The sequence below is a fragment of the Cupressus sempervirens genome, chromosome 4 (assembly GCF_028749045.1).
Source record: "Cupressus sempervirens isolate cs-2001-9-10 chromosome 4, ASM2874904v1, whole genome shotgun sequence".
Lineage (NCBI taxonomy): Eukaryota > Viridiplantae > Streptophyta > Pinopsida > Cupressales > Cupressaceae > Cupressus > Cupressus sempervirens.
Window position 1 is genome coordinate 284582954 of NC_143121.1, and position 14784 is coordinate 284597737.

The window sequence follows — 14784 nt, forward strand, 5'->3', positions numbered from 1 at the left end:
CAAGATGTCATCTTTAGAGATAGTTTACGTAATCATAGAATGTCCAGTGTGAAGGATATATACTATTTACAACTGTTTGTGTTAAGCTAGCAACTGTATTTTTAATATTGTTTCAGCACCTTAACAATCATAAGATTCATCTATGTAGGGTCATATTTGTTAGAAGATAACAATTCTTGTCTTGTATTTATGTATTTGGAATAGTATTTGTCACTTGTGAATTTATTTGTATGTGTTTAGAATTCAATATATTCTGCCTAGCAAACTAAATTGTTGGTAGCAAAATATATGGGAGATGAAAGACTAGATGAAAAAAATGTAGAAATAATATCCATAGTTATTTTTTCTTAGTGACGTAGGTTTTACTACATCAATATGTGTTGATGAGCACCACATTGTTATCTTCAATAATGTTTGGCTGACTAAGCTTCAATGTTATTAAAAATTTACTAGCATTTGCAGCTTTTTTGTTTTTTTTTGTTTTTGGTATAATCTAAAATAGGGGAAATAACAGTGCCATAAAAATTCACAATTTTTTTAATTCATATTCTTGATCTCTTACATTATTGCATGTTGCATGCACCCTTTCCTTTTTTCCGCTTAATGAAATAATATAATATTACTCTTTTAAAGAGTTTATAGCCTTCATAGACTTTCTCGTGCAATAAGTTTAACATATGCATAAATCATAACTTAACTCTTCTTAATAGATCCAAATTGTAGCAATACCTTGGACTTAATTACTCTTAACTATCGAAGGAATTATATGGAAACCATGCATAACACTAATGGTGCAGCTACAAGTGCACAAATATTAAAAAATTATTTGTTCATAGTGAACTGGGGCTTGCGTAGCAGTGAGGCTCATGCAACATACTTCAATACTCCCCCTTAATGCTAAGACTCAACATTTTCTAATAGAACTCAACTTAATCCATGCACATCATAGTGCAACTCTTCATCACTAGAGTCTTTATACACTCACATAGATTTTCTAATAAAACTCAACTATTTCTTTACTATTTTTTCTCTTTCAGGAGATATCCAAAGCATCTGTCTTCCCCTCCTTTATCTAATACATAGAAGAGTCATGACACTTCCATGTGCTAATCAAAATAACCAATTATTAACTACTTGACTTAAATATCATAACCTTGATCCACAAATGTGACTTTTGACATGCAAACTAGGAGGTTTGCACAACCTTTTGAACATCCTTGTCGCCTTCTGCCAACAGGATCCATTGATCCATCCATAACCAATTTGCATACAACTTTTTATAGATTTTCCATCACAATCTCTATCCTAATACATCTTTTTACCATGACTCTTTAACCTAAAAATTTGACAAGGGTGAAGATTATAACATTCATCTTCAGAATGTCCTTCCCAATGATAATGGGAATAATGCATTCTTTCAATTAATTTCTTTGAACTTTTCATACTAGCAACATCGCATCTATAACTAGCAACATCAAATATCTCTCTTTTACCAAATCCCAAACCTTCATACTTTGGCCTCCAAATGGGTTGGATGGGATCCTTCATGTCATGTCCATATTCGCCTAATCCTCTTCCTTTAAAGCCCATTTTCTTGATAATCTTCAAATCAATTTTATCCTTAAAGCAACATTTGTTATCATCTTGAAAAATTTCATCCATACTCATAGACATGTTCTTCCCTTCATCTCTATGCTCTTTTCCTGAAGAAACTTTGATTGCATCATCAATATTAAACTAACATATATCTCTTGTATCAAATGCAACATCACAAACTGATGAGATTGATTTTAACATTTCCTTCTCTTTTTCTAAAATTTTTAGCTTCTTACCCAAATCAACATTCTCCTTCTTGACTTCATCAAACAAGATTAAATTTTCCTTTAATTCAACATTTTCCATTTTAACCTTTTCCAATTCTTTTTCAAGATTCTCAATTCGACACAAATAATTATATCTTTCCTTTACAAACTATTTGAAATGCTCCACCAATTTTGAATTAAAAATCTCTAATTTCATCAATTCATCTTTCAAACAATCATTCTTCAAAATCAAAATTTATTTCTCTTTATCTACCTTCTTGCCTAACTTCCCCATTGAAATCCATAGAAAATCTTACATAGACAAATTACCTCTGCTAGTTGACTCTAATAATCCATTCACCCATGCTCTTGTCTTTGACAGGTCCAAGTCTTTATGCTATAATAATATCTTGCCCTGGATTTTTCAATACAACTCCAATACAAATTGTAGAATCTAAAATAGTGGAAATAATAGAGAAAAGAAGAGAACACAAAAAGACATAAAGATTTACATAGATTTGACATAAACACAATTTATTTTATTCATATTCTTGATCTCTTACATTCTTACAGGTTGCACACACCCTTTATGTTTCACAGGTTAATGAAATAATACAATATTACTCTTTTAAAGGGTTTACAACCTTCATAGACTTTCTCATGCAATAAGTTTAACATATGCATCAATCATAACTTAAGTCTTTTTAATAGATCCAAACTGTAGCAACACCTAGGAATTACTTACTCTTAATCGTCCAAGGGATTATATAGAAATCATGCATAACACTAATTGTGTAGCTGATAGTGCATAGATATGAAAAATTTCTTTGTTTGGTGTTGAACTAGGAATTGGATAGAGGTTAGGCTTATGCAACACTTTTCAACACTTTTGAATATCTGTGTGTGTGTGTGTGCGCGCGCGTGCATGCATGCATAATGAAGTAATAATATGATAATGTTATCATTGTTAGTGTTTCTTCCTTGGTTCACATGGAATATACCTTCATTTATTTGCTCCTCCATTTCGTTTTCTACTCTACCTTGGGCTTTTACTTACTTATCTGGTTCAATCTCTATTTCTTTTTGTCTTAAAATGATTTAGTTTCCTCCATTATCACCATTCATGTTTGTAATTGCTACATAATTAGAGGCATTGGCACTATTATTTTAAAATAGGGTTTCCCTAGAATCTTCAATTCAACATCCTATTGAGTTGTCATTTTGAACGATGCTAATGAAAAATTCTTACAAATCTTTCTCTTGAAAAGCTAATCAATAACCAACTCCAAGGTTTCAGATGGTTATTTTTCAGCCTATTGGATAGCTCAATTGAAGATAAATGTGAATGTTCACAAGGAGGCCTTTATTTGTATCTGTCAATTGTTAACATCTTTGATGAAACATAACCACAAAATCAATGTATTTTTGTATTTTGCATTTTACAATGAATGCAATTTTAAGTCAATGCAACTATATGAATTTTTATTTTAACCACGTGTTTGAGAAGTAAATAAAGAAGATAGAGTAACGAGAGATTTAAAGAATATTACTAAAGGGGAAATTCCCAAGGGACATGAGCCAAAGCAACAACACATCTATGAATCAAATTATCAAAATGACCTAGTAGGGAACTAATGAAATTAGGAGAAACACTTCCTCAAATCTGCTATTGCTTTCTCTAATGGGAACTTTAATTAAAACTAAAAGATGTCTCACGATTCATCAAATCGTGCATCCACAGAAAATCCACACACAAAACTCTATGTAAGAACAATAGTGGTCCTTCCTCGAATTCATCATAACAACAGAATTTATTAACATAACACAATTATCACAACACAATATAACCATTAGCTCCATTACTATACATGAATGTGAATTCATAAGAGTAACACACTTCAAGAATATTTACTAAACTTGGAATGAGAGCACCAATAACATTTATTATTGCATTAAAAAATTGTCTTGGAGTACATATTACATCCATTTATTTATAAGAAATCCTCTCCTTGTTTATTGTTAGGAGTGAGAGCTCTTCTAATGCAAACACTATGCTAAAAACTATGATAACAACTAATAAAATAAAGCTAAGTATATACAAACTGACTCTCTAACTGGTGCTCAGTAGGTCTCCACCCTTGTATATATCAATTAATGGGTGTGTGAGCCTTTAGATGACTTAAAAGAATAAAAGAAGAAAAATATAAGAAGAGAGAGGTCATGAGATTATATGGGAGTCACTAAGACCTCTAAAAATACAAGCTCAACCTTCTCTAGGTATTTCTAGGAGTTGAAATGTTGTCAAAATGTATTTTTGGTGCATAGAAATCTCAAAAAAAGAAACTAGCAATTAACTACTAGCACACTGCTTTATCTTCAAAATTGTCTTCACACCTTTTCATTTAGTGTACCTCTGAGTTTGGTGCATTTTTTTGAAAAGTGAACCTCTATGAAAAATTTACCTTCTAGCAATGAACAAAATGACATAATTTTTCTAAGTGTCAAAACTCAACTTCTAGCATCTGGGTTTTCTTCCCTTTGGACAAAAATGATGTCTGGATGTGTTGTTTTGAACTTTTAGATGATGGTGGTAATCTCTTTAGTTCCCAAAAATATAAGGACCTATATTTATTGCACACCACTTGGTTGTGATTACCGACCTCTAGCCTCATATCCACCAAATCCTCCAACCTAGAATCTAACTATAGTAGTGCTTCTTCAGTTTTGAAGATCGTCTAATATCATCTTGAGAGGAATTTGCCTCAAACAAAACTCTAAACTATTGTTCTACTATTTCTACTGAAGAAATATGAATTCTTTATTCATCCCCAAAAATATTTAGGCTGGTGACACTATAGTACTAATCCGCCTCCAAAAATTACTATTGAGCTTTGTTCTTCATGTTCTGAATATCCTCATATAATCCTACCATGACTCTATCACTAGTTGATACCTTCTCAATCCAATCATATATTTTATCCAATTCTTCCACCATATATACGCCCATAAGCATTCGATCAACACTTCCAAATCATTGGTCCAAGTATGCACTTCATCCATTTGCCTAAAATCTTTATTTATTGCCATAACCAATTTGTCAGCATTATTCTACATGTTGTCTAGAAGGTTCAAATCACCTTCAATTGTGTATAATCACCTATCTTCAAAACTATGACACCACCTTTTGCAAGTGTCTAAAAATGAGTTACTCTCTTCCACAATCTTTTCTCAATCTTTATTCTCAAGAGAAGCCCCAAGAGAAACCTCTGGATGATCAGGGTCAATTTGGCTCACTATTTTATTAACATATCCTCTTGTACCATCTTAAATTGGATGTGCTTGTCATTTAAGACCCTTGAGCTCCCTCCTCTTCATGATTCCTTCCCTGGACCATGGATATGGTCCTACTTGCTATCTTTTCATTTTCTCTCTTCCATTATCTATTTGCTATCTATTCTAGCATTTTGTGGCACCCAAGACCTATCCTCATGGACCAAGTCAACTCAAGTCAGGCTAGTGTAGACTAGGTCAATCCAAGTCAACCAACTCCCTGACAATTTTAGATCTCAAGGCCCAAAAGTCCCTAGGTGTTTCATTAGTTTATGATAGTTTTCTATTTAGCCTATAGTGTTTTCCCATTTGAAAACTCATATATAAGGAGACTTGGAGACTTCATTTCAATATCTCAAGCATCTCATTTCATATCTCATCTCATGTAATTCAATCTCTTACTTTTGAGTGAAGATTTCAACCATTTTCTTTCAATGAGTTCAATCATTCAAGCATTTTTCAAGCATTCAAACAAGGTGAATTCTATCTAGCACTAAATAACCCTTTATGAGCATTTCCTCTTCAAGATCTAGCATTTTGTTGGAAATTAAGGGAGGAGATCCGCATTGAATCCTTCATCCTATTCATTGATGCATATCCATATCCATGGCACCATGATAGAGTTATGATAGATCCATTACAAAGTGTGGAGATATCCTACATTCCTAATTCAAGATCTACATTACATACACATTACATAAACATGGGAAAAGTAAATCGTAACATTTATCTTGTTTTTTAGAGTCAATTACATTTATCATTTATGATTAATTCCTTAACCTAGGGTTTGAGCAAGGCAAGCCCTTATCGTACCGCAACCCCTAAAACCTTACTTTTCTAAGTTGATTTGTAGGTTGGGAGCGAAAAGAATTGCAAATATGGAACATATAGTTCGCAAACTTTCTTGATTTGTTAGTCTTTGAGCTATGGACTATGTCAACCTAGTTGTAAGATGTCCTTCCATGTCGACCTAGTCTTTAAGCCTCAGCTTCAACGGAGATTTTTGGGTTTTGTTCCTTTTTTTTGTTTCATTCCAAGATTTGTGAATGTAAGTTCAGAAAAGTTTTAGGTCCAAAAATTATTGAGCGAAAATACATCTTCCTCAATGCATTTCAAGGTGACTCTTTTACATTTCATTTCGTTTAATGTCTTTACCCTATATCTATATTGTAAATGGGATTATTGTATTCACATTGCACCTAGCTTTACATTTCTTATGCAATTAGTTAAATTTTAGATTCACATTATCTTATCAAATGGCCTAAAGAAGTGTATTTCTTTGTATTATATTCCTCTTTATAACTTGGATTTAGTGTTAGCACCCTTTTTCCTTTAGCTCCTAACTAATCCAATTGAATAATAAAGTGTTGCAATTGGACAAATAAATTTATTAAAAAAAATGCATTGAATGCTATAATTTCTTGCCTAAAGCCTTCAACAACAACTAAAAATTGTAAAATATAGTATACGATTATTAAAACACTAGATTGTGAGTACTCTTCCACCATATCATGTATTTTTTACATTAACTCCATTTTGTAAGGAAAACCACATAAACATGTCATTCACTCGCCTCTCTACTTCTTCACCATCCTTCATCGATATTTATATCAAATTTAATTGTTTTTAGTGAGTCGTGTTGACTTCCAGCCACTAGTTAAATCACAGACATCAAGTCAAGAATAGTTTTCTGACCTACCACTCGAACAAAAGTAAAAAATGACCTGCAGTTCGTCTTCATCGAGATTGTTTTATTTCTTTATTTGACTATTCCATGCAACATGGACAATGAATGGGCACCTACTTGTCGAAATTTCATAGATAAGAAGGAACATTACAATAAGGCCACAGGAAGCATCCGAAGTTGTGGAAATGGGCGTCCCTTAGTGCTATCATTTAAATAAATCACCATTGGAATTTTCTTTCCAGACTCGATCAAACACAACCCAAGAATGAAAATTTATTCACGGCTATAGAGTCTTATTCATTGTATCTGGTTAAGTGTACCATTCATAGAGTATGAGTATGGTCCCCTTCATAAAGGGACATCCACAAATGAAAATGATGTAGTGATGATGTCATGACTAATGTCTTAATAAGATTATTTTATGTGAATTGATTGTATATTTTTATATTAAAGATTTTTTATTGAGGTTCAAATGGGTTCTATACCTGGCACAAATTCGATTGAACCAAATCTCTTAAATTTCAATATATTTGACTACTTACTAAAAGTACTTGAATTTGTTTTGGATGTTCTTGTCAAGTACTTCCAGCACAAATATGAAAAGGTAAGGGGGAAGGAGATCTCCTAGTCACAGACCTTTTCAAGAGGAAAAGAACCCCAAGGGGAAAACATTGACCTAAACAGAGAACATAGTTGCACTAACACAACTGACAATAAGTTTCAAATAAATTATCTTAAACCCCTATTTAACCAAAAGAAGTTCTAGATAGTTCTAGTTCACTCAATCATAAGCTTGGAAGATGTCCTACTTGAGCATTATCCCTACAATATGATTGCTATAACTCAAAGAGTGGACCATTTCATTAGTAGAGATGATGGCATCATGGATATTTCTTCCTCCAACAAAACCTTTCTAATAAATTTACTATCTTAGATATTACTTGATAGTTTGTTATTTCATAGTTTTCATTTATTGGGGTCTTATGTTGCCATTCCATTTATCCATTATATCTCAATGTGGTTAGTTTTTTACTCATACCTAACATATTTGAACTAAATGCAAATAAATAACATTGAAGAAATTCTATAGAAAATCTCTAAACATGAAGAAATGTTGTTCTACGGGAAAGAGGCCAGATGTTATGAGCTTTGAATGCCCTTCAAATGATTAATTATTTAAAATTATTGTCACCAAGTTCACATAAATGTAATTTTAAATGATTTATATTAGTACCTATCTATATGATTATGAAATCTCATATAAGTCCATTCGCCATGCCATAACTGTGCAACTCAACTAATTACAATCGAACCATTATCATGTTATGATGGATGGGAAAAAAGACACATTGAAATAAAAACTACAAATGAATAACTAACTAGACTCTTTTATGTACTACAACACCTCTTTCTTCTCATTAATCAAATGACAATAATTACTACATGAAAATACAACGTAGTTTAATGACAATAATTACTATATGCAAATACAACATACACAACCTATTAATGATTCATAGATCAACCTCGTAGTCCAGTACTAAATTCTTCCAAAATGCATCGATATAGAGAGGTCTTGAAATTCATAAAAAAAATTACACAATTTTTTTGGAAATTATAGACCTTTCTAAATTTTAAATTGACTACACAAATATTTAATATTATTCTTTTATAGAATATTTCTATCCCCATCCAGAAACATGCATAATTTTTTTTCTCCGAAGATATTCCAGATTTTAACAAGGCAGACAAAATAGTTGCTATAAAATCTTATTATCTAAGGCTAGGCATCTCACTGGTACTAAAAGAGGCAATGGTATGTGAAGTAGAATAATTGTTATCACCATATGCAAGCATCACTGCTTCTTCCAATTCTTTAGCCACAACACTCATTTTGGGTCTTTTTGTTGATTCCTTTTCCACGCACATGTATGCTATCTCTGCTACTTTCCAAGCTGATTCTACGTTATATTGACCACCCAATGAGGGATCCATAAGCTCATCTATTTTGCCACATAGAAGCAAATTGTGTGCCTGATACAGTGATTATTTCAATACATTATTGATGAACATATCCAAAACGATTGAAATCACTTACTTTGTCTACAAATATATAAATTACCAATTGTACTATTCCATCCTTGGGTGGTACTCCAGATATAATCTCTAGTAAAACCACTCCAAAACTGTAGACGTCACTCTTCTCATTTAGTGATGATGTTGCAAAGTATCTACAATAACATCCACATATTAATCTATGAGTTATTTGTTCCATATGTTTTTAATTAGGTGAAAAACACATTAAGTGTAGTTAAAACAAGCATGTTTAAGAAAAACGAAAGATAATGGTGTTATGTGAAATACTCGGGATCAAGATAACCCATTGTCCCTTTCACTTCAGTTGGCATATAACCACTAGCACTCTCTACCAATTTTGATATGCCAAAGTCAGCTAGCTTGGCAGACATTTTGTTATCCAACAGTATATTACTGCACTTTATATCTCTGTGTATGATTGGAGGATAGCAACTCTGATGAAGGTAAAGTAAACCTACAAAACATGTCTAGAATGGTTGAGACATGGTGGTTTCTTCCTATTATTAAAAGGATTAAATATAAAAGAACTGCTGCAGCCAGAAACAACTTACCATCTGCAGCCTGTCTAGCAATATTCAATCTCATAAGCCAATCAAGTGGATTTTCCAATTTGGCCATACCTACAAATAGAAGAGGAAATTTAAAGTCATATGCAAAGTCAATCAATAAATAGGAGACTTTTTTTTTTATAGTAAGTTATATTGTGATATTATTAAGATTTAATTGTGTAGGTTTTTGAGTCGAATTTATTGATCTATGTTTCATGAGTAATAGTTCACTCGAACCCAACTTTCATGAGAAGGAATGGAATATTTAACACTCATTGCATCTACATGATGTTCACAAAGGTGGAGCACCAGAACTTTCCTAGATATCACCCATCCTATTCCTACTCATGCACTACGAGTCAATGAATTTGACTCAAAAAGCTACATAGTTAAATTTTAATAGCAATATCACAATATAAATAAAAGAGTCAATGAATTTGACTCAAAAAACTACATAGTTAAATTTTAATAGCAATCTCACAATATAAATGAAATTCAACGATATATGCAAAAATACCATATAAGTGATCAATCAGTGTTCCACATGGCATGTATTCATAGACCAATGCCATAATGGGTTGTCTGCAATACCCAATAAGATTTACAAGATTCTTGTGATATATTCTTGACAACATAGCTACCTGAAACCATCGACAATACTTGTTACAGGAGAATTTGTACCCGAGGGTAAAAAGAATTGCGAGTTTCAAGTGAGATTGTATCATAGACGATTAGTTGAATCTATGTAGAAGTACTAACCTCATTCTGGAATTCTTTCCGGCCTTGATTAGAATCAGTTTTGTGTATTTTGACTGCAACCTCAAATCCAGAAAGTCTGCCATAAAATACAGATCCAAAGCTTCCCTTACCAATGGGTGTGGAATAGTTATTGGTAGAAGTTTTAATATCTTCCTCTGTGTATTGTACAGCCAGCCTGTGATAATCGTTTTCATTTTCTTCATCTGAGCAAGAACAAATAAAGAAAAATTCTCTCAAAGTCCCCAAGCAGGGTAAAAGTAAAAGAGAAAGGATTTTCTATTTAAGAATATAAAGACTAAATAGTTGTACAATTAAAATGGACATGCTTTTCACGTACTCAATATTGGAGAAGCACCAGCAAATGTGTGTTGTTGTGATGGAACTCGACCATTCGAGCTTTGAAATGGTTGCGATGGGTGTTTGTGTTTCCAAAGGAAAATTCCTGAAAGGATGCCTAAAACCAACATCACCGAGCACACAATTGAAAGCCCAATTACCCAACCTTTTATTTTGCGGCTACCTACCACAGCATTATTTTGAGGATCGACGCTGCAAAGTAAAGTTCACAATCAGTAAGCATATCTGTTTTCTTGTCAATCGTATAATGCCTCATGCTAAAGAGGAGGCAAACATAATAGATTGTACAGTTTTAATTTTAAAGCTTGTAGAAGAAGAAAGAAATTTTGTATACCGAAGCTCCAAATTGGGTCTCACTAATCCTCTTGAGACGCTTCCTTCCAATTTATTGCCCTGCATAAACCTTTTTGAGGAAAATGAAGAAACTCAATAAGAACGCCTACTTTCAAAGCTTTACCAGGCAAGCTGCAATGGAGTGACATAGGAAGTGTAGTGGGTAAACATACAGTTGAGTTAACATTTGAAGCTTCTCCAATGATTTTGGAATTTCTCCAGTAAATTGATTGTTTTGCAGTTGCCTTTCCCGGGCCAACAAAGCTGCAAAGATTAGGAAATGTGTAGAAAAAGTACCTTTCTAATTCATACGACAAATATCAGATGGTAGCCGGTCATAGGTGTCTTACAGAATTCTGAGATTCTTCAATGAACTGAGGTCTGGAATATGGCCGGACAAACTGTTGTTTCCTAGAAGCTATAATAGGCAGCTTAGATTTAGTAATGTTGTATAAAGCAATGTGATTTTTATCAAAACCTAGCTTGACATTCTTATTTCAAAGGTAAGTTAGTATACAGATATGAAATATCTTACCAGTTGTGTTAGTGCAGTTAAGTCCGCTATATCTTTAGGTATGACGCCCCCGAGATGCAGATTTGTTAGATTGCTGTCGAATGTTTTTTTTGAAATCAAACATATTATTAGCATAAGATATATAATTCAAAGAATTAACATTATTAGATTTTCAATTTTCTTAGTAAGATAAGCTTTTTTCTGGATTTGACTGTGTGTATTTTTTATCATCAACAAAGTACAGGATTAGAATTAGTAAAAAGATGCAGACTAAACCTAATGAGATATAAGAAGCAAAAGAGGTAGGATGACTTTGTTTTAAGTGTCATCCCCTATTCTCTTCTTATATCTCTTGAATTAGGTCTGATCTGCATCTTTTTACTATTTCTAATCCTCCACTTTCTCATTGTAATGATAGTGTGATCAAAACATTGATGATAAAAAAAACACAATGATAGTGTGATCAAAACATTGATGATAAAAAATATACAATTCAATCTGAAAAAATCTTACTGAAATTTGCAATTAAGTTTACATGATAATGACTCGCGGAGGATCGTCGTGACTGCAGGTGATCCCTGTTGAAGAATAACCAGCTGGTAAACATGGATCTCCTCCACTCCAATCGTCTGGAACATTTATTGCCTCTGCTATTTTTCTGATTGCAACCACTGAATTCACACAATTCATACAGACATTAATGTGCATATAGTATTGTCCAATTTACATGCACAGCATTTGAAACATCGCCATGGAATGAAGAGGTTATACCATCTACGGAGTATGTAGTTGTCTGTGCATCCAGCTTCCTATGCATTTCTGCTCCGTTTATGAAGGGTCCCAACTGCGATGTAGAACTGGGTTGTAAAATTATATTTATAGGGTCGGCAGTGTCAAGTGGTAGCTCTTTACTTGTTTGTTGGCATTGCAGAAAGTTTAGATGTATGACATCTGATATCTGGTATTGATTAATGAAGGCAGTGAAATCGTGTGTGAGGTTTGTCTGGATGATGTTGCAGAAATAGAGAGCAAAAGAGTACATTCCTGGCTCAGCGAAATCTATTAATGAAACTGTGAATTTCTCTACTCTTCTATTTGCAACAGCAGTCCTTGATACGTTTAGGGGCAGTTTATTCGGTAATTCGCTGCCTAAAGGTTTTGTCTGCTTGTCATTGGTGGTAATATTCATTGCAGTGTTGAGTGCGTATGAGAATGGCCATATGCGGTCGAATGGATCCTCTGGGTACCTGCCAAATGCCATCACGATTTCGGAATTAGATTAGGAGAAATGACCTAGTAGCCAGTCGTTCAGGCTATCTCTATGTTAAAATTTATTAATTTTTTGGACGAATCTTTATAGATGAATGAAGAGATTAAAGCTAATTTTTCAACTTTTTCACATTAGAGAACTTTCTGTAAAACTCTTAAAAGTGCGAGGTTGTCTAAAAGTGCTATTTTAAAAGTTTGCCTAATACCCCCCACAAAAACTCCCAAAAAGCCCCTCACCTTAAGAAATAGTACTTTTTGCACAAATTGACCAATCAAAACCAAGAAAATAAAATTGAAAAAAAAGCTAACAGCTATTGGTGTACTCATATTGTAGTACTCATTGGATCTAGGTGATGTTCATAGAAGCACTGAGACTTCATGGGGAGGTCACCCATTCCAGCACTACTCCAGCTTGAGCACGTTTAACTACCGAGTTCCCTCCATGGTTAAACTCAATCTGCTTGCAACCCACTTGTTAAGCAAGCAAAGTGGGTTTAACCATGGAGAAAACTCGTAGTTAAGTGCGTTCAACCTGGAGTGACCTCCCCGAAGTCAATGTGTTTCACCTCTGTGAGCATCACCTAGATCTAATAGATACTAAGTATCTCATTTATTCTCATCAAAAATAGATTTCAGTGAATCACTACACTAAAACAAACTCAAAAACTTCACACAGTTAAATCCTATTAATAATATCATAAAACTTACCTTATCTTGGCAGATGTACCATAATTTATGCGGCTTGCACGACTCAAGGCGTACTTTGCCAAATCCGTTGAGTTATACATGGAGGATTCGAGTGGGCGCAGCTCGATGCTTGAAATGAAAACAACACCCTCTTTTTCTGTTTGAGGATTGCGGGCAAGGCATAAACTCAGGATCTCTCTTTTGGCGGCCAAGATGATCTCGTAGTATCTGTAGGTCTGATTGTTTAGACCGGATAGGTTTACACTCCTCCACTTGATTCCCTCGATAGTTAAATCGAAGTATCTTGCCAAAGGACTTGTGGAATCAGGAGCGAAAGATGCTCTTACCAAGTAATTTACACGAGGCTCTACGGGGAGCATGTAGCAATACTTTTTCACTCGTAGATTGGTAAAATAGGCAAATGTCAAGTATTGCAAATGGAGGCTTACTGATGAACGCAACAACGAAATGTTGCGAGTTTTAATGAAAGGGGCGTCGGAAATCCAGAGTAGGTCATTCTTGTCTGTTACATTATCATTGGCACCGCAGTTGATGTTGAGAAAGCCTGCACATAGACGGCTTGAATATCATACATTAAGGTTCATTCTAAAATGAAAAGTGTTAAATAGTCAAAATTGATTTATTTTTACCAAACTCAAATTTTTAGGTGTGATATTTAAAAATAGCTAAAAAATGAAAACTATAATTAGTTTAATGTAATATCAAAATGAAATGAGAATCAAAAGAATGTTACCATCTGGATTTGAGTGTGTGAAACTGAACAACCCAATGAAAATAGTGATCAGCAACAAGCCCGCTCTCATCAATTCCATGTTCGACAACTCTCGGACCTGCTAAAATCTGGATATACAAACTCCATCAGAAAAACAACAATAAAAATGAATGCTAATTTGATTACATAACAAGAAAAAGTCCAGCCACAATCATATTACTCTTATGAAAATAATGCTGCCTGCGATGTGCCAACTAAAGGCCTCTTAAGGAATGCTGTGCATTTTGACAAGAGTAGGATTTACATATATACGGAAAAAGTTTTCATTTATCCCTGTTTGGAAGATAATTGGAAAAGGTCAGCAAGGTGTGGGAGAAGCTTCGTAGTCAGATAATGTGAAGATTCCTAGTGACTGCAAACATTGAAAGCGTGTGGGGTACCATGGGATCCCCTTGCCTTGTGAGCTTCCGCTTGAAGAATAGTCAGAAAGATCGATATGTACGTGACATAAATTTGTATTTTATTTAATAAGTCAAACTTGGTTCAGAATAGCTTTCTGAGCATCTACCTTTCGACCACGGTCAAAAAGATGTCCAGCTCGTCTTCATCCCCCGCGTTCATAGATATTTAAATTACATACATTAATTATCTTTGATTTCTTGACTTTG

At 33.7% G+C, this 14784-nt stretch overlaps 1 protein-coding gene across 2 annotated transcripts; it reads right to left on the minus strand.

Moving 5' to 3' along the window:
* Nucleotides 1–8364: 8364 nt before the first annotated feature.
* Nucleotides 8365–14421, minus strand: LOC149561112 (putative LRR receptor-like serine/threonine-protein kinase At1g67720). 2 transcript variants are annotated; one of them, XM_089824961.1, is made up of 16 exons: nucleotides 14337–14421; nucleotides 14138–14244; nucleotides 13405–13948; nucleotides 12199–12674; nucleotides 11963–12098; nucleotides 11449–11521; nucleotides 11264–11331; nucleotides 11087–11158; nucleotides 10915–10983; nucleotides 10561–10772; nucleotides 10224–10426; nucleotides 9982–10105; nucleotides 9468–9536; nucleotides 9184–9370; nucleotides 8942–9050; nucleotides 8365–8853 (listed from the first exon to the last, which is right to left on the minus strand). In XM_089824961.1, exons 2-16 carry the CDS (start codon nucleotides 14214–14216, stop codon nucleotides 8593–8595), a joined length of 2682 nt encoding a protein of 893 aa, XP_089681087.1. In that variant the 5' UTR covers nucleotides 14217–14244; nucleotides 14337–14421; the 3' UTR covers nucleotides 8365–8592. The 2 variants fall into 2 exon arrangements, 1 of the variants encoding a protein (XP_089681087.1); XR_016363765.1 differs by lacking the exon at nucleotides 9184–9370.
* Between the last annotated feature and the right edge of the window lie 363 nt (nucleotides 14422–14784).

Bases quoted from the DNA above. Each gene is read 5' to 3' on its own strand.
- LOC149561112 (XM_089824961.1), bottom strand. From the start codon at position 14,216: ATGGAATTGATGAGAGCGGGCTTGTTGCTGATCACTATTTTCATTGGG. The intron at 11,332-11,448 runs GTAAGATATTTC...TGCCTATTATAG, and splicing joins TAACTGCACTAACACAACTG to CTTCTAGGAAACAACAGTTT. The intron at 9,537-9,981 runs GTATTTTTGCAT...TTCTATTTGTAG, and splicing joins ACTGATTGATCACTTATATG to GTATGGCCAAATTGGAAAAT.